At 40.6% G+C, this 19554-nt stretch overlaps 2 protein-coding genes across 2 annotated transcripts; both read right to left on the bottom strand.

The window, feature by feature from the left end:
- Positions 1-3336: 3336 nt before the first annotated feature.
- myod1 (myogenic differentiation 1) lies at positions 3337-5429 on the bottom strand. The gene is made up of 3 exons (XM_023842197.2): positions 4727-5429; positions 4428-4506; positions 3337-4181 (listed from the first exon to the last, which is right to left on the bottom strand). The coding sequence occupies exons 1-3, from the start codon at positions 5234-5236 to the stop codon at positions 3943-3945; spliced, it is 828 nt and encodes a 275-aa protein (XP_023697965.1). The 5' UTR covers positions 5237-5429; the 3' UTR covers positions 3337-3942.
- Positions 5430-6621: 1192 nt separating this feature from the next.
- On the bottom strand, positions 6622-11722 carry LOC111859484 (ferritin, heavy subunit). Its single transcript, XM_023842198.2, has 4 exons — positions 11294-11722; positions 11010-11198; positions 10299-10445; positions 6622-8853 (listed from the first exon to the last, which is right to left on the bottom strand). Exons 2-4 carry the CDS (start codon positions 11175-11177, stop codon positions 8563-8565), a joined length of 606 nt encoding a protein of 201 aa, XP_023697966.1. The 5' UTR covers positions 11178-11198; positions 11294-11722; the 3' UTR covers positions 6622-8562.
- Between the last annotated feature and the right edge of the window lie 7832 nt (positions 11723-19554).

The raw sequence follows: 19554 nt of genomic DNA on the forward strand, positions 1-19554 counted from the left end.
TTCAAGTATGAAGAGCAAGCAATGATAAGTTACAATGTAAAAAGTCTATTATATAACGATTCCCATGAACAACGTACTCAATCCGAGCAACATATTAACACCTTCGTTACATAATGCGTTAACTTTGGCATCCGCAAACTCAGTTTTTTATATATAATAGACAGCGGGGCAGTGTATGTTTTTTTTTTAATTAGTGGGCGAGTTTAATTTCCAGCCCTGTGTGTATATCTTCTGTATAAAACGTAGAATGCTTATAATAAAAGTACGGGGGAAATAAAAAAAACTGAAATTACCAAGTGCATTTATTTACTTAAAGTATGTTTTCGTCTGAAAACGGGGCGTGAATTCTACAACAGGGTTGCCAACTTTCAGACACCTGGCGTGACACCCCGGGTCTTTGACTTTCACGCTCACGAAAGAAATCTTACGGCAATTCTGTATTATTCCAATATAAACCTAGAATTAGCTATATCAAACCACACAGACTATTTACAAGGTAATAAGACTCGTACATACATGTAAATACGTATGCAGACTTAATCGTATTTAATATTAATCGAAAATTTCACGCCAGCCAGCTGACCAAAGTTTGCAACTCTGATATAAGTAAACGTTTAAATTTTTAACATGTCTCTTGACAGCGGTATCCTTAATGCAATATGTTTGTATGCACAAATTGGTTTGTTTCGAGTAGAAAAAAAGGTGAGGGACAGTTTGGATAAAACGACAGAAGAGGAAAAAATTAAAAAAACGGAATGCTAACCTCCTACTGAAAAGCGAGAGAAATGTGAAGAATTATCTAAAAAAAAGTCAAGCTACATCAGCACCAGGGTTTACAGTCCGCGCCAGGAGGGCGGCTGACGGGCCAGCAGCTACGGTAATGTTTGCGGAGACGGCCCAGCACCACTCCAGAAGATGGCAAAATTCAAGTAACATGTATTTCTGATAGGCTTTTCTATATAATCGGTTAACCGTTAGTGCGTATTTTATTCACGTAGACCTGTAATTCAATTCATAGGAGCAATCTTGTTTATAGTAATTAATATAATACTGCACTTGTACAAACACCAGAAATTCAACCCTGAGGAAACAAATTAATAATACCGCTTGGTGTTTTGGTAATATTTTTAAAAGCGGTTAACACTTCTCAGTTTGCTTCCGGATCCCCAAAAATACCGTAATATATCCTACCTGTAGGTGTTGTGAGATTAACTATGTCTACAGCGGCCTGATAATTTATATATAACAGAAAAACAAAAAAAACACCTTGCGGGACGATATGCTTCCATTAACCTTTTACACGCACTGCTGAAATTATTTTAATGAATTAATTATTTTCTAACTGTGGAAGTCGCAAACAAAATCGTTTGTATCATACAAAATACATATACTATCGAAGAACGCGTGAATTATTTTCAGAAGCAGTTCAGCACAAAGGTTGCATTATTACCTTTACACACTAGGTGGTGCTATTGTTCAGCCAGATTGCCGGACCTGTTTACGATCGGAGATGATGTGAGTTGGTTCAGCCCAGAAAGATGAGGTTTTTCCCCTGAAGATTGATTGATTTGTTTATTTCTTCATTATAGCAACAAGAGTATCCGAAACCTTCCGAGAAGTTTAGATTTCATTGTTTGAATTAATGAGTTACTGTACTTAAAATTCGGTTTAAACTGGTTGTTAACCCTGTGGAATTTTCCTCGGGGAAAAATGCATTTTTATTTAGCGATCGCATTATATATTATATACTTCACTTTTGTTGTAAAGTGTTTTGAATAGAACAATAACACATTTTCCAGTGTAAAACAATATGTAACAATGATTCATTTTAACTGGAAATTCCCCCGTAATTATGTATACTTATATGAATCTTCCAACCGAGCATAATGGTCACCGTCACGGGGATTAAATATACATAGAATTTTGTAAAATATAGACATTTTGTATGTATATATAATAGTGTGTGTGTTTGTGTGTGTGTGTGTGTGTGTGTGTGTGTGTGTGTGTGTGTGTTAGGCATATAGTGGGATTTTTATCCTTGAATTCTGCATTTCGTATAAATTTCATTTTCATTGTACAGACTTTTATAAAATATTTTAGTTACATTAATCAATGTATTTCTGAGAACAATAATACTTTTTGAAATATAGAAAATAATTGCCCATTTTACAAGAAAATATGTAGCTCATATTTAGGCCTATTGATAAATATATATATATATATATAGGGCTATTACATAGGCTGTATTACAGTATAAGCGCTCAGCATATCTTACATATTGCAAAATATCAGATATGTTAAATATTGCTGGATCCGCATATGTAGGCAACTGCGCTCTTTCATTACGAGCCTCTTCGGAAATCATACTACATCTAAATCATACTTATTTTTTTAGTGTTGTCAGTCCTAGCCTACCTTAAAACATAAAAAACTTTAAAGAATGAATTGTTATGAACCCGAACATGGAAACGGTTGCTTAAATATTTACAAGTAAGTCTGAATAGAAATTGATTACAGATTGTGCAATTATAACAATTAATTAGCGTCTTCACCACAGACGACCGGAACTACTTGCGTAGTACATTAGCTAGCGTTTCGTACAACCCCCAGCTGACCGGTATTTAAGGATCGGCTTTAAGGGCAACGTTATTTACTCGGGCGCCTCGGTTCAGTTTTCACTAAGAATCTTCGCCAGTCAGTAATGGTACAACGGGCTTTAAAATCAGTACAATAATTAGTTTGCGTCATTTAAAAACGTGAAACAAATATCGCACTTTATATAATACTAATTGTATTTTATAATAACTTTTGGATCACTATAACATATTTGAAGAAATATATAAAAACGAAAATAAGGTACGAATAATTCAAGTAACCACATTATCCTTATTCATAAACGCTGTAACTGGTAACGTTAAAAAACAATTTCAACGCATTCCTAAATTTGTTAGATATTTGCCCATAACACATTCACGATTCATTGCCATTGTTGGTAACGGAGGAAAGACAAGGCAATGAAAAATTATTGTGATTAACAAGTAAATAGGCAAGCATATAACACGAAGTTAAATTTGGTGCGACGGATCTTAGGAGACCCAAGGAAATTAAGGAACGATCTTTCATTTAGTTTTGATGCATTTATGGCATTAGAAACGTACTTTTTCCTGTTTTGCATGTTTCTATTAAGCTAAAACTTAACTGAATATAGGCCTATTAGGCCTAGTTAGAAAGAACAAATGGTTGCAATAATTTTATCTTAAGATAATTAATAGCTTATTTCATATTAATATTTCATTGGTTCAATTTAAACAAGCCACAACAAAAATCAAGACAGGATTTGTATAAATAGCCACATTGATTTCTTTATTAAAACATTGACATTCACTCAGGTTTTCATGTATAAATATAAAGTTAAGCATTTGACACGACAAACCAAGCATCTCTATAAACTGGCATCATTAAATACATTTGTGTTTATTTAGCAAAAAGGCTCTTAATTACAAATGTACAAAAAATGGTCCTCATTTTCCAGATTTAATTTGCGTTTTTGTCTGACTTCTCCGCGCTAACAGGCTATAAATGATCAACATTACACGTGGCACATAAATTACATTGAATGTTTCCCTAAAGCAGTGGTCGAAAAATATGATACAGTAGTTCCACAGGCAAACACACCAATTTAAATACAAGAAGGCAGGCTGAGATGGTGAAACAAACAACACGAATGAACCACGAATGAATCAGGGATACTTCGACTTTAAGAACAGGGACACCGTTCTATTATTGGCAAAGAATTAATGTTTGGCGGCTCTTCCTGTTCGTCAATAACATGCAGTAACCAAGTCCAATACTTTGTCTTCCCGCGTCCTTTAAAGGAATTAATTGGCATTCAAGAATGTATGGTCAAAATAAGTCTTTTGTCGTTTTAGGAACCAGGACGTTTCATAAGACCTGGTAAATGGGGTTTGAGTCATGAGTGGTTTGAGGGCAGTTGGTGGGGGACGGGACGGATGTTACTGTCTCCCCAAGTATAGATCCTTCTCTAGGGGAGGTGGGACTGCCTTCGGACCCCTCCTGACTCGGTAACACAGGACAAGTGGATGCATCTGTCGAAATTCGCTCCACAATGCTAGATAGACAATCCAAGCTGGAAATCACGGAGTTCTTGTTACTTCTGGAATCTGAAGAGAGATTAAAACCCGTGAGATGATGTAAATAGATTCGTTTGTGGCGTTTAAAATACGTGTCTTTTTGATAATGATCAAATAGCCTATACGGTAAGTATAATTACTTTGGATAATGTTTTTAAAAACATTTAAATAACTAACAGACATTATTACCCTATATCGTGGCTATAAGAAAATAAGTAATTTAATCAATGTTGTTTCCCCAAGTGTACGGCGTTTTAAGAAAGAAGCTGCGCTTACCATTTGGAGTTTCGGTGAAGTAGGTACTGTCATAACTGTTTCGTCTCCTTGACGTGCATGTTGGACCGTTAAAATCCATCTGAAGGAAGAAATACAGACGTTTGAATTTTTCGGAAAAAAATGTGCTAAAAATATACGAATATCGATTATTCGTTATTTAAACGTAAGCCTACTACAATCAGCACAATAACTACACACATTAAACTAAACTGAAAGTGGGAAAAAGCTTTTCATTTCAAATTAAATAATTCAACTGTACAAATCATGCTGCATCTGCATTTTTCCTAATTATGTCTTACCATTCCGTCTGAGCAATTGGATCGGGGGCTGGACGCGTCGGAGTCGCCGCTGTAGTGCTCCAGCACAGGGTAATAGTTCTCGTCCTGTCCACGGAGCAGGGACTGCAGTGACTCGATGTAGTTGATGGCATTTCGGAGGATCTCCACCTTGGGCAGCCGCTGGTTGGGATTCGTGGACGTGCACCTCTTAAGGGTCTCAAATGCATCGTTGACTTTGCTGAGTCTCCTCCTCTCTCGCATGGTTGCCGCTTTCCTGCGATCCGCGTTGGTGGTCTTCCTCTTGCACGCTTTGCACGCCCAAAGAAGGCACCTGCCGGCCTGGTGGTGACCGCTCGGAGCCCGGATGTGTTCGTCCTCTTTGTGGTTGTAGTCGTCCGGCTTCAGCAGGCCCACGTGAACCAGCCTAGGGTCCAGGTCCTCGAAGAAGTGCATGTCACTTGTGTTGAAGCACGGGTCGTCATAAAAGTCGTCTGCGGATGGAATTGGAAAGGCAATATCCGACAATTCCATCGTTTTTTCGATTCTAAAATCGAAACCAACTGAAATATTACTTTTGAATGATATTGAGTTTTCGCAAAATGTCCAGACGTATAAGTCTAACGGGACAACCGAAAAACTGCTTAACTATATATATATTTTTTAGTGTTGTCAGTCCTAGGTTCACATACGACAGCACCCTTTGGGTACCTGTTATTGATCCCGTGCATTGCGTTATTTATATGCGTATCAGTAACTTGAAGGCGTGTCCTGTCCATCCGACAGCTGGGCAGTCAGACCAATCAGCTCACTTCTCCCGGATTGGGGCCCCTAGGAGGAGGGGCTTTCGTGTCACGCGTTTCGTGCTCGTTTTTACAGAACCTTCAAGAAACATAAATAAACCTTAATTATTAATGTAAAAAGGAGCGTATATAGGCCTATAGAAATTCCAATTTATTTTCTAATAATTTAGTTATGTCTGTTTTACATGCTTTAAATGACACTTGAAATTTAACACCCTTGTTATATTTCTCATAGATATCGCATTTAAATAACTTTTTAATAAATGTAAAAAGAGGAACTAAGGAAAATAAATAGTTTTACGACATAACACTACATTAGATTATTGACGTATTTAAATTACTGTAAAAACGATTAACAGAAAGAAAAAATTATTTCGTAGTCGTTAAGTGTGGTGAGGCTTAAAATTACTTACGAAATCTACAAGATTTTTGTACGAGCGAATGACGGTTTGCTATAAAATGGAGGTCAAATGAATCAGCACAATTTTTTATTTCAAACAGAATTATTGGCGATTTGAAGCGGACTGTCAACGAATTCATACAAAGGCTAATTATTGCAGGCTACAGAACGCGTCTCCTGTTTCAGTTTCTATCAAGGACAATAAAATATAAACACTGGCGAGTTAACTCCGATATTAAATGCGTTACTGTAATTTATAAAATTCATATGTTAGGAATATGAAATCATAATGCCGAATAAAATTATCTATGTCCTTGGGTTAACTCAGGATGAAAAGAGCTTTTAATAAAGATAAGGAAATCTTACAACGAAAATGTTCATCGTAATGCTGAAATTTTAAAGTTCAGTGTGTATTCAGTTTTTGATTAAGTTCCGTTATCTAAATCGGTGAAGACGTTTACTGCGGGAACGAAGACCCGATCCGACATGAAACCCCGGAGGCAGCAGATGGCGGTATAGATTTGACGTGCCCTTACCCAGAAGGGATCACTCAAGACCGACTTATTATAAAAAAAAATGTGATTTCTAAGTACAAGGCTGCACATCGGCATGTTGTTACTTTTCAGGTGTATGCCGAAAGAGCTGAAAATAACAGGAAGCTTACAGCAATGAGAGTGATAATTAATTTCATTTACAACATAAAAACTTAAAAAATAACGGGTTCAAAGGTTGTTTTTTTTAATTAAATACACAGAGCAAAGGAAACATAAATATTACAGCCTAACACGTTCGTTTCAATTTCCATTGATAGCACAATAACTTTGGAAGTATCCTTAAACATTGGATGAAATAATTAAATAGACGATCAATAAACACACAAAGCATCGAGCAAATTGAAAAACTAACATCTCAACTACAGATACCTGCATTAATGAAAATGTTTCTCTGCGTATATACTAAATTATTATATTAATGTATATAATAAATTAATTTGCTTGCTATGAACTTTAAATGTAAACAAGTTGAAAAGAAAAAATGAACCCACTATATCGGCTTATACGGTATTCAACAGCAACACTGAAATGCATGCTTTCAATGTACTGGAGCGAACACATGAATGAAATGAATTTTAATGAACAACTGATTAGTGACCCACTATCTGGACTTCCCATCTCCTTCTAAAAATATCTACATATCTGCGCATTTTATCAATATAGTTTTGAACTTTCAAGTTTAATAATTTATTTTTAATAAAAAATAAACACTGAAATATCCCACAGCAAATTTCCCATCCACACCCTAACGCACCAAAAAAACATAAATTCAACGGAATATGAGTAATAGGAATTCAGAGTTTCAAAATCTCTTGCTATTGCTAATATAAAAATATCATTATGGTCAAATGAGAAACCGTATAATCAGTAAAAATGTTACCAAAAGCTGACAGTGAGTTTCCTGCATCCAGTTTTATCATGGATAAAAATTTTCTTAAGCAGACCATCATAACATTCTGTGTTTTTTTTCATATATTGCTTGCCGAGGACTGAAAAGTCGGACCCTGGATGCAAAGCGGACTTCTTCCCTCAATAACACCATTTGTCATTAACCTCAGCCAGTGAATCTGGAATGTTATGTATGGCAGAATGTCACCAAAACCTGGTGGTCCACACCAAACACCATGCACCCAAATCGCAGCTTAAGCTGACTTGGACTGCTAGAGCAGGGGATCTCAAACATTGTGATCAAAGGTCTGTATCAGATTTTTGGGAACAGTCGGTCAGGGACAGTTTCCAATAACAAAACAGCATTTCATGACTATAACTTTTGATATAGACATCAATATATAACAAAAATGTGAACTTTTTAACATTCGCTGATCGTTTAGACCATCATTGGGTGGGAGTTACGACGAGTTATGTGTGTGTGTACTTTGGTGGTTCTACATTGTATTTTTGTACTTCAAACCATATTAAGCCTTTTTATGTTAACCATATTGATCCAAAGCTGCATTATGGGATGGGTCCGGATTAGCATGTGGTTTGGTCTGCATCTGGAATGCGGTCTGGACTTTGAGAACCCCTGTGCTAGAGAGTCCAACATAAACACCTGACAGTGCACTTTTAGCACTGCAAATTCTATCTTTACTCATCCAACTTTACTCATTGGCTTATTCCAAAGGAAGGTGCAGTTTGGCGTCTCAGTGGGCAGCACATTAGCCTCACACCTCCAGTGTCAGGGGTTCAAATCCTGCCCCCAACCCAGTGAGTGGAGTTTGTAAGTTCTCTCCCCGTGTGGGTGGTCTCCTGCAATTCCAAAACACGATGACTGGCTTCATGTTTACCAAGGACTTGTACGAGGAAACACTGCTTAATACTGAATGTACCGATAAATTAAATTTGGTTTGATTGGAAGGTCGTCGGTTCAAAACCCATGGTCAGCAGAGTGATTTCACCATTGGGCCCTTGAGCAAGACCCTGAACCTGAACTGATGCAAAAATTGGCTCACCAATTTTGTATGTTGCTTTGGATGAAAGGATCAGCTAAATATACAGAAGTGATCAACAACAGGAACACTGAGTCCAAAAATTCCTTTGGAAGGAAGGGGGTGGAGTCTGGACAGGGTGTTTATGTGTACAAATGGGAGTGGGTGAGCAGGATCAGACCCCAGACAGCTTCTCCAGAAGCTGATCTATTAGGTACTCTCCAAAGCCGGCCTTATGGCCGCCGCATCCCACTCTCTTGGCGTTGGTCAGGAGATCACCCAGTTCTTTGACCTTGGGGACCAGAGGGGCCAGGAAGCAGCCCTTGACCGTGCTGGCCGTGTGTGGGTCACCATGTTCCCCGGCCAACTGGCAAAGCTCCACCATGCACGACAAAAGCTCCTTCCACTGAGCAAGCACGACCTCCAGGGCAGGGATGAGGGAACATACATCCTCACACCCAGGCTTCTGTCGGATCAGAGAGAACAACACATGCAATCAAATCGACCTTCCGACAGACTTTACAAGACTTTTACTCATCCTCACTCTAGTTTTCTTATATTTAACCTGATTCCAAGATATTTCATATCATGAAAAAAACTACACATTCACGCAACATTAATGCACATAGAAAACTTTTGACAGATGTGTAACACAATACAAAGTCCAGTCCAGAAGATCAAATGTATATCCAATAATAAATAGTATCTACAGCCTGTAACATTCACCACAGATATAGAATAGAGTAATTTCGTTCATCAGGAGTGAACGCATCACTGCAAACAGATACCACAAAGCTGAATGACAGAATACAATTTAAATAGAGCTGACAGTTTCACTTACGTTCTCCATCTAAAAGAGAAAATCATTGTCAGAAAGACGTATAGTAAATTGATATGCTCCGATTTGGGTCTGGTAATACAGCAGACCCATGGACCACTGTTTCTGTTTTGACAACAATGTACAATCTGTCAACTCCCCAAGGTGTATCAGTGTTTCAAAATCCAGTCTGCGAGGACCAGGTTGGGAAACACTACTCTATATATAAGAAAGTCTATATAGAGATCACACACACACACACACACACACACACACACACACACATATATATAATTAATGAAGACTACTAAGGCACTTAAAACAATGTTACCAACACAATTGCAATTTAACTTGCTAAACAAGCCAATTTTAAGCAAAGACATTTGTAAGCAAAAATGATAAAATTAAAAACATACAACATTGTCTTGTATGAATCATTGTCTGGCATACATGATAATACATGCATGAAAACAAGAAACTGCTTTTGGTCTGGATGGATAACAAGGTGTTCGAAATGGCTGACGACGGACGTTTCGCGGTGCCTCCGAATCGATTTCGCACGACTCGTAAACCTACGGGAGCAGAGCAGGAATCACGCAGGGCGATGTGGCATCGCGATGGCCTGTATCTGGCTGTCCTTCCACTGGCCACTGCGCTTAATCTCCCTCAATTTTCCGGAACTCAGGGGTAACGTACACTCTGGCCGGCATTACCGCGGGGATCTCCGGAACGCTGTGGGGGAGGTTTACAGCCTCACCCCGGCTCATGTTACCCTGCTATGGAGCGCTCTCTTTCGTAACATGGGATCTTGTGTTGAAAAGATAGTATGACATACAGACAGGAATGACTTTAAATCTCATAAATCACTGGCCCTCAATCAAAGTTTGTAAGTTTTTTTTTTAAATATATAACTGGCATGTGTAGTTTACGACTAAACACCTTCATTAATGAGAAAGATGAAGACCAAACATTTGGGAACAAGTCCTGCATGCAGAAGCTGGACGATCTGGATACATATTGGGAAGCAGGTTGGGTATGTTGAGACGCTGACTTGACTCAGGCTGTCCAGTGTGCTTGGGGGGGGGGGGGTTTACCTTGATGTCCTTATTGCAGTAGCGTGCCCCCCGCTCCGTCAGATAGGCCAGCATGGCCTCAGCCTGCTTCTGCTCCTTCTCCGATTCCTGACGGAAAAAGCCAGCTACCCTTGGCAGGGCGACATCATGCTGCTCAAATATCTGAGCCTGACGGAAATGTAAGAATATAAGGACATGGTCCATAATGCAGGGCTTGGCTGCACTCTGGCATTTTAAAACGCTGTAATAAATTAGACACACCTTACTGCCAATTTCCCTTCAAAAGTAACTACCCCTAAACACCGTCTGAATATCAACCAATTGCTGAAGGTTACGGTTTACTGCCCTAAATCAATGGCTATGTTTTGGCTTTTCACATCAAGCCCTGCGCCCCCAAAGGGCAACTAACACGGACTTTTCCATCCTGCCCAAAACTATAAGACCTTACTGAAGAAAGCAGAGAACTTTGGGAAAAAAAACACTGAATAAGGAATACTATCCTGGATGTAAGATTTAAGTGGTAAACTACTATGCTTGTTCAGAGTATTTTGAAATATTTTCTTATAAAATACATAAACAAAATCTGGCTGATTTAATGACTTAAGTAGTGATATTGAGAAATAAACGCGGTACAGTTTAAACAAAATCTGTTGTATAGAAAAAGTTTTAATTGGTGCCTATTGCTTACATGTATAGCCATCATTAGAAGCGCGATGGTGCCGCTGCTCTTACCAGCGCTTGCAGCCTGTAAGCAGCCTCCATAATCAAAGTCGTTACGCCGCAGAGACTCTCCTCCACCATGCCTGGCAGGTTCTGCGTCACCCGGCTGTCACTAAGCGCTTTGTGGTTTTTGCAGACAGGGAGGCTAGTTTTCAGTCTTTTGCAGCGTGGTTCCGACATATTTAAATGTCACAGTGAAGCCTGCAAAAGAGTAACGAAACTTACAGTGTCAAAATTTGGAATTCGGTCTTTTAACGCTATGCAACTTATGACATTTATATTTATTTTTCACTTACGGAATCAGTTGAGTCCCAGCAGGTTGTTTGCCCCACCCAAACAAGTTAAACTTCTGCAACGGTAGCGGCACAGCAGGACGGCATCTAAATGCTTCCCGTGCAGCTGAAGTTCATCCGGAGCGCATCCTGTGCGCTGCTGCTGGTGGAGAGAGGAGACGGACATCCGAGCGATGGGAGCGGCGAAAAAATAAAATAATGTATAACCGCTACGAGACGTGCTCGGATTTTTCCCCCGTATTGCAAAACAGGCGTTTGTGTAATTTCTAACGTGATTTAGAGCTGCAATCTAAACGACACAATGAGATCTTCCGTTTTCCTCACAGTCGTTCTGTGTTTGTGTTTATACGGTATATGTACCTATATATACACACACCATGGGATATTTATAAAGAATTTGTAAATTTTGGTGAAAATAAAATAAAAAAATCTGTAACGAAACGTCTGCAGCTAAACAACAAATACATTTTGTATGTACTATATTATGGTGGACTGTTAGTCCAAAAAGCTTATTTTAACACAATATTAAAGTAGAATAGGCTTCTATGTGTAAAATACTGTATATGTATGTGGATTCTGCCTTTATACAAGTTTTGTTATGTCAAGAGTATGGCTAAAATACCACAACTTTGTTTTATTTTTCTTGATTTGTTTATTAATACATTTTGAATTTGGAAGGGGGATTTAATTCAAAGAGTACAACCGAAGTCTATAAACGTCCTTTTCTGAAGTTTCTGCATTATACAATGATGCCAGTCTGTGAAGTTCAACTGCAGCATTTCCATGTGCCACACGTAAACACGGGGGTGTCCTTGTTTTGGAATGTATTTCCCCGCTGCCACGTGGCCCTCCAAATCCGCAGTCCCCCTCGCCAACATCCCCCCAACTCATACCAACCAGCCAGAGGGGGTCTCATGTTACTGCGGGGTGACCACGGCCACGCTCCCCTCGCAGATGACAGACACGGGGGACTGGGCACTCCTGAGAGGACAGCTGACCCTCGTATTAGAGCGAAGGGTACCCGGCGGAGGTCAGAGCCGGGGTCAGAGTGGGGACTGGCAGCCTGATCTGCATGGTACTCCCACAGTCCCCTGGAGGAACCACCCGGGAAGGAGTAACATTTACACCCAATTTGCTTCTGTAATATCAAAATGAAACACAATACCTATGCAAGTCCGAAAGTATTATCTGTTAGTATTACATGAACTAATAAAACAGAGAATGCTTTGAGAGCATTATTTTTAAACTGATCATTTAGGTTACTCTCCCAGAAAATCCGAAGTATGATACTGACTGGCCTTCTATCTAAGGTAATGTATAATTTTACAAGTACAAATTATAAACGTCAGAGTGTGTCTAAAATACCACAGATGGGTTAGGGGGGGGGGGGGGGGGGTCGTTCTGCATGAGGATCGAAGACTTCAATATTTTAATGAGCATAATGACGTATCAGGATCCTCTTTACATTGCTTGAATGGATGTTCGATTACATGGGGGTTTTCCTAGTTTGTGTCTATTAACATTCTTGAAGGTGGAACTTCACAAAAATCTGGTAATATCCTCTGTTATACCTCACATTTATAGGAATCCATAACAAATTATGATTATTTCATTATTTAGTCATTTTGAGCGGATTAATGTCGATGAGACGGCAAGCTGTCTAGTCATATTGGATCATGGGTATCTGTGACAGGATGGACCTTTATATGTAAATATCCCAGTATAGGATACAGAAGCTGAATGGGGCTGATACAGATGCAAATGAAAAAGAAAAAATATTTTTTGTTCACCATTGTAATCAAAAAAATTTACTAAAGTAAGTTTGGTGTATTTTTTTTCTGTCAACAATCGAGGAATAATGTATATTGACCTAATTAGTTTTCTATTGGGGTAACAGCATCTTCTCTCTGATGAGGAGGGTCCCTCAGTGGGAGATAGTCACACACACTGAGGCTTTTGTCCAGCCTGATGCCTCCCATGAAATAGCTGTCCACCCCAGGGGGGACAGTCAGCTGTAGCAAATCTTGCCACACCCACAGCACTGGTGCTGTGTCAGTCCACAAATTGTGCAACATCACCATAATTCATGTTTTTCTTTATTTTGCATTTTTTCACTCCGAGTAATAGGCCTTGAAATACCAAGCTTTGCTTCTCCTAAATCTGAAAAACAGAAACATAAATTCAACTGTATAATGTTTTACATCGAACCATGTGGAATTTTTTGACATGAATAATTATTTTATGTAGTAGGGGAATGTTGCATTAAAAACCTCAAGAGGCTCGAGTGCCTCCACAGTTTTGTAAGGGGAAGCCACTGGCCTAATGTACCAGCAGACTGGTCACCCAGCGATGGGATGGAGCTGGGTTCCACTGGAAGAGGGGAGTCTCACCCTCACACCTGCCACACTGCGTAACGTGGGCAGCGGAAGGCCCTCCACGGATCTGCCATGACAACGGAGGCATTGTGCTGTGATGTAGCACAGTCTCAGACAGCGTCAGGTCGTGACCCTGTGCGTGTGGACGACGGGGGATTGTGGGCCGGGTCACGGGATCCTAACGTTGCTGGCAGAATGGCAGCATGGGGGGGGGATTACTCTCTGCCCACCCCCACTCAACTGAGAAGTCCATGATCCACTCTTACTCTATGTTTGCATGGGCTAACCCCAGGTATTAGCCTTATGCCAAAAGCCCCCCAGGCGACCCCCTCTGGGCTGTTTGCACAGCCAGGATTGTGTAATTCAATGTCCGAAATGGTTAAGATAGCAAAACATCACCCTGGGGAAGTTATTCAAACACTCCGTGGAGCTGCTGTTCCAGAGGACAAAAACTAGACCCTCATGGAGGTAATATACACACAACGTTCCGGGGTCAGAGAAAAAAATAACGGAATCATCACAAGAAAACATTCTGACATGGAAGGAACAATGCAGCCACGAGGATGAATGAAATTAAGTTGAATGTTAGCAGAATATGTCAGTTCTGAAAGGGATCTGACAATAGGCACTTTGCTATGTGAATTTTCGAAGCTGCTGGACAATGAATAAAGTTCAAAATGAGCCAAAGAGTCAGTTTCTGAATTGTAGGTGCATCAGTCAGAAAACATGCAAAATTATTTCATTTGGCATGAGGAACCATCTGAAAAGTCATAACAGCAAGCGCCAAATATGAAATTTCTGCATTGTCAAAAAGGAACAGTGATAAAAGCTCATAGTATGTGACGGATGGACAATTAACACGATGGTTGACACACATCACAAAAATGTAACCACAGTGAACTGGCCACTGAATCAGCACGCTGTGACCCAATCTCAGCAAAAATGTTATGTTGTGAGTTGCATAATACCAAAGCCAGTATACAAAGACACATACCCTGGTACAAAGTTGTCAACCACTTTACAATCATCATATCCGGAAAATAGCCAAATAATGACTGTAAGGTATATTTATTGATGTAAGACCTAAATGGAGACAGCAGAATGAATTAAGCTTGTTTTACATTTTGCAAAAAGGTCAACACAAAGATAATTTGTCATTGAGAAGAATTTTTGGTTATTATTTTGAAAAAATGACTCTACTTAGTCATCGCCACTTAAACATTATTAAAAAAAATATATATATATATATTTTTTAATGTTACTAATTCTCTGAAACTGGAAAGTTTTGAAAGAAGTGTTATCTGACATTATCCCACTTGCATAATTTAGGCTAAAGACATAATCCGGAAATGAAACGTAGTCTTATGTGTTTGAATGCTGTTGTTACATACAAGTAGCATTAACCTGCTAAATATATTTTCTGGGCAGTGAGGACAAGGTGCATGTTTGTGTGTGTGTGTGTGGGGGGGGGGGGGTTAGAGCTACAGTGTTGCCAGATTATGAAAGGTATGGTTCATTAAAAGCCCTTATTTAACAGCAACATTTAACAGGACACCCATGGCTAAAGGCACAGCTGGGAAAGTGATCAATAGTCTTCTCCTGTTACCGAGGCGAACAGCTGTCTGATTAAGCGATTCTGGAACATCATCAGCAGATCATACACATGCCCCGTACCCCTGGAAATTGTGCCCAGAGTCTGACAGAAGGGAATCCAAACAAAATACAGCCCCCAGCTAGAACACAGCAAGGGACTCTCTTTATTAGACCCCTGTTTTTCATTGCCTGTACCCAACACCAAGCCCTGGTCCTACATGAGCCTTGTTATTACGGGTATTTTCACCACAAGGTACCAGTGGCTCTCCCACAGGAATTTACAAGGCTTTTGTGTGTCTTTGAGAGGTTCAGCTAAATCCTGGATGGTCAGATGCACATTCAGTTTACGTTGCCAGCCAGGGCTGGGCAAGAGGATACACACAGTCTCCATGACAGACACTATGATTACACAAAAAATTCACAGGAATACTCCCTGCTTATGAAAGTGATAAAAATAGTCGGGGCTCTGGCGATTCATAATGCAATTTATGATGTTATGCGGCATGAATAAAACCAATACACAGCATACAATAAACTATTACAGGGCTATCCAGTGAGGAACTCCTCTTATAGAAGACTAGTGGCTTGGTTGCTCTCTATTAGCATCACTTTGATCTTCACATCATAGGTTTTGCAGTGTTATAAAAGCTAAACTATGGATGCAGCAGACTTTTCCAACATGTGATTTTTTGTGTAAGTATGATGAGAGGTTAGTGCAAGAGAGAAACCAGTGGTTAAAGAATAATTGATAACACTGTACCTATTTGTACCTGAGGGGGCACAAATACTTAGTAACTTGGTTACTACTGAAGTACAAATCATGAACAAACATAGCATCTAATTGAGATAAATGCATTGCGATTTATGATGAATGAACATGATCAGTGTGTTATTCATTACTTGTTCCTTCAGTAGTTCCTCAGTAGTTCCTTCAGTAGTTCATTCAGTAGTTCCTTCAGTAGTTCCTCAGTAGGTCACAAAGGCTTTCAGAATTAGATATAGTAACAAATATACTAATTGCTTGAGATAAAATGTGTCATGTTTCATTAATGATGAATTAACATGAGATCAGTTTGTAACAGACTGTGGTTAATTCATATAGAATTAATGGCATAATACTAGGTTTTTTTGTGGCCTTTCAAGTAAAGTGTTACCCAATAATTAGAATAATTTAATGTGTATCTTCATGAGACATCCTGCCTGCCAGACATAAACACACACCTTGCTCAGGAGAGACCTGAACCATTTTTATTTCGTATCCCTTTCATCCCACTGGCATGACATAATTTTACTAAAAAAAAATGTCTTTATTGTACTGCCTGCTTCATGCTGAATTTCACTGATAACTTTGTTTTTTGAGACAGTGAAAATCACGTCATATTCTCCGAATGAAAGAACCTGCCTTTAATTCCAGCAGCAGTATGTCAGACCGAACAGTTGTTGCTTTTATTGGAAATATCTGAGGTAAAAAGAGGCAGAATTCACACCACAGTCTACAGGTGTTATTTGATCTGAGGGAGACTTTGGCATGAGGTAGAGGCAGGTATAAGTTTAGGCAAATCAAGGACAACGAGGGCTCTGGATGTAGGGGCCTGTGTGTGTGTGTGCGTGTGTGTGTGTGTGTGTGTGTGTGTGTGTGGATGGCTGAGTGAAGGCATCCAACGATTTAAAGGCCAGTGTAACTCTATGAGATGCATAACTGAAACTGATCCCAGTTTAAGCAGCCCTCTCCCAGTGGTTGGTGGTTGTTTTAGGGGAGGTCGGGCGGGGTGGATGCCGGCCGTCGGGGCCGTGTCAGGGACAGCTAACTCCACCTGAATAACCGAGACTCGGCCATAGATTAACACGCAGCATTCCAGCACTGACAGCATGAGCAGAGACCTTTGGGGTCCTATTGGGACTCGGGCCCCCGCTTTCCCCAGCCCATGGACACCTGCTTTGAAGAGGAGGCCCCACAACAACACAAGCACAGGGGGCAGAGCGCCAGCGCCGAGGCCGCCCAGAGACGGGCAAGGATGGTCGCCCCCCCCCCCCCCCACCACATGCACCACTCCCATCCTGACTCCACCCACTTTCTGAAGGTCTCCTCAAAATCCTTCTGAGATATGAATTTAAATATTTGCATCGCCTTCTGCCACTGAGCACAACATATTTACAATAAGGAGAAATCAGACAGCATGAAAGTAATAACAGTTTGAGGAAAAACTGAACATAATAATTCCAGTGACTGAACAAGCCTTCATTAGAGTAATATCTAATGGTACATATCAAGGGCATAACTTTGGATTGGGGGGGTTGAGGTCCCCACCCTTTCATCATGACAATATGATTATTTTGGAGGGGGGGTTGTTTTGCCCAGTTCTGATTTTTGGGGCCTAATTTATGCCCGTGTCATATATACACTTACACATCCTGGACATACTGCCGGACTTATTGCCTGTGACCTCCACATACAATTTAAAATTAGTAGTGATACCTAAAAATAGGTAGAAACAATGCCAGTGGCACAGGGGAGGGTGAGGTTGCTCTTTGTGGCAACCTGCACTGCAAAATCAAAACGGTAATCTAACTGCAGATACTGCATTCAACCACCAAAAACCCAAAAGACCACTTAAAAATGATTTGGTGGATTTTAAAAAAATCCCAAGAGTTGTATTACACTGCAAGGTTACACACTGGGGGTGTGAGTGAGCTCCCTGTGTGGTCTCCGCTCACCCCTCTCCCCCACTGCGTCTCCCCGTGCCCCGTACATTCGACACTCAGGAGTGCCCAAATGGAGACAAACACAGGACACAACTGTCACTGATAACACATTGTTTCTGAAAGCAAGAGGCAAGTGTCTGGAAACACCAGTTGTGTCCCTGTGACCCGTATGGTAACCCTTTACCCCTAATGGCCAAACGTCGCTTTCCACTGTCCTCTTCCACAAGTTCTCCTCAACTGACCACTTAAGTTCATTAAGGCTAATTGTCTTACAGGATTTACTTTGTCCTACATCTGTTTTAGTGGAGGGAGGCCGAAGCCCAGTTTTATTTTGCTTGTGTGTAATTTGTTGTGTCGTTGTAGCTTCTTCTGCTGTCGAGGACCAGCAGGAAGACACCATGAGTGCTAGCAAAGCAGTGTCGTTAGCGTTAGCGGCTATCGACATTCCAAGTGACACTGTAATTGAGCCAGTGACATAAGGCTCATAGGTCTTATCAGGCTCAGAGGCGAGAACCTGCTTGGCAACAGGACAGCTGATGGATCAAAGGTGACCTCACAGTGACGTCGTCATTCTTTCATCTGCTCGCGTCTCGGGACACCCACGCCCGCGGGGTAGGGAGCACCCTCCCAGGGCATGTGGCTGTGCTGGGGTGGCAGCTACTCGGGCCAGCAAGTGTGAATGGGACGAAGGGGACACATGCCTGGATGTTTTGACCTCGGGGGGGTGGGGGGTGCAAAAATTTAGGTACTAACGATGTTTGAATCTTGGGTGGTACTCAGTGTGGGCTCTTGTCACCGCTTCCATGGTGGTCCAGTTTATTACGATTCAATACCGTGCAAATGGTTAAGAACACCAGGAGCCCTCGGTCAGAACATGGGTCCATTCCGGCCATCTGACGGAGAGTTCTGAGTCTGTGGTACTTTGGCCTTGCGTATCGATATCCCCGCGGAAACAGAAATGCTGTTTACCATCACACATCTTTCGAAGGCTTTCATGATAACTGATAGCTGGCTGCACTCTGCTAAAAAAGAATAGGAGACTAGATTTTTTTCGCATAAATCGCAAATCAATTTTTATTTCCTGGGATAGGCCCCAGACCCCCATGACCCCCAGTAGTAACCCCCAATGGATGGATGGATGGATGGATCTATTTTTATTTAAAACATGTTCAATTATGATTTCATTGAACAAAAAGTTATGTTAAACAACTGGTGTTTATGCAGCATATGAAGCAGACTATCAGTCATCAGAAATAAATTTACTGTCTTTTTTAAAAGCCACTGAGACCCAGCACAGTGTTTATTGCCACAGAAAAAAATCCAACATGTTGAAGGAAATGTAGACCATGACGAGTTCACCTCCGCATTCCGTCGGCTCCTGATTTTTACAATTTCTTGGTTCATTCCGTTCCTGAAATTGCCCCAAATTTCTTAATTGTGGCTTCAAGCGTAACTGTGACAATCGCGCTGGAATGCCAGGGGCATCGATAATAAAGAGGCAGCCTCCGTGTTTATAGCAGAAAGGCGCTACGGTTACACTGTTAATTCCGACGCCCGGGTGGCTTGGGTTACCTGCGCTCGCAGGATGCGCTC

Source organism: Paramormyrops kingsleyae, chromosome 13, assembly GCF_048594095.1.
Source record: "Paramormyrops kingsleyae isolate MSU_618 chromosome 13, PKINGS_0.4, whole genome shotgun sequence".
NCBI classification, from domain to species: Eukaryota; Metazoa; Chordata; class Actinopteri; order Osteoglossiformes; family Mormyridae; genus Paramormyrops; species Paramormyrops kingsleyae.

What these genes read in the sequence shown, in the direction of transcription:
- myod1 (XM_023842197.2), bottom strand. Translation starts at nt 5,236, where the DNA reads ATGGAATTGTCGGATATTGCCTTTCCAATTCCATCCGCAGACGACTTT. An exon ending in CCAATTGCTCAGACGGAATG is followed by an intron (nt 4,507 to 4,726) that starts GTAAGACATAAT and finishes TTCTTCCTTCAG; the next exon opens with ATGGATTTTAACGGTCCAAC. An exon ending in CTTCACCGAAACTCCAAATG is followed by an intron (nt 4,182 to 4,427) that starts GTAAGCGCAGCT and finishes ATCTCTCTTCAG; the next exon opens with ATTCCAGAAGTAACAAGAAC.
- LOC111859484 (XM_023842198.2), bottom strand. Translation starts at nt 11,177, where the DNA reads ATGTCGGAACCACGCTGCAAAAGACTGAAAACTAGCCTCCCTGTCTGC. An exon ending in CTTACAGGCTGCAAGCGCTG is followed by an intron (nt 10,446 to 11,009) that starts GTAAGAGCAGCG and finishes CATTTCCGTCAG; the next exon opens with GCTCAGATATTTGAGCAGCA. An exon ending in ACTGCAATAAGGACATCAAG is followed by an intron (nt 8,854 to 10,298) that starts GTAAACCCCCCC and finishes CTGATCCGACAG; the next exon opens with AAGCCTGGGTGTGAGGATGT.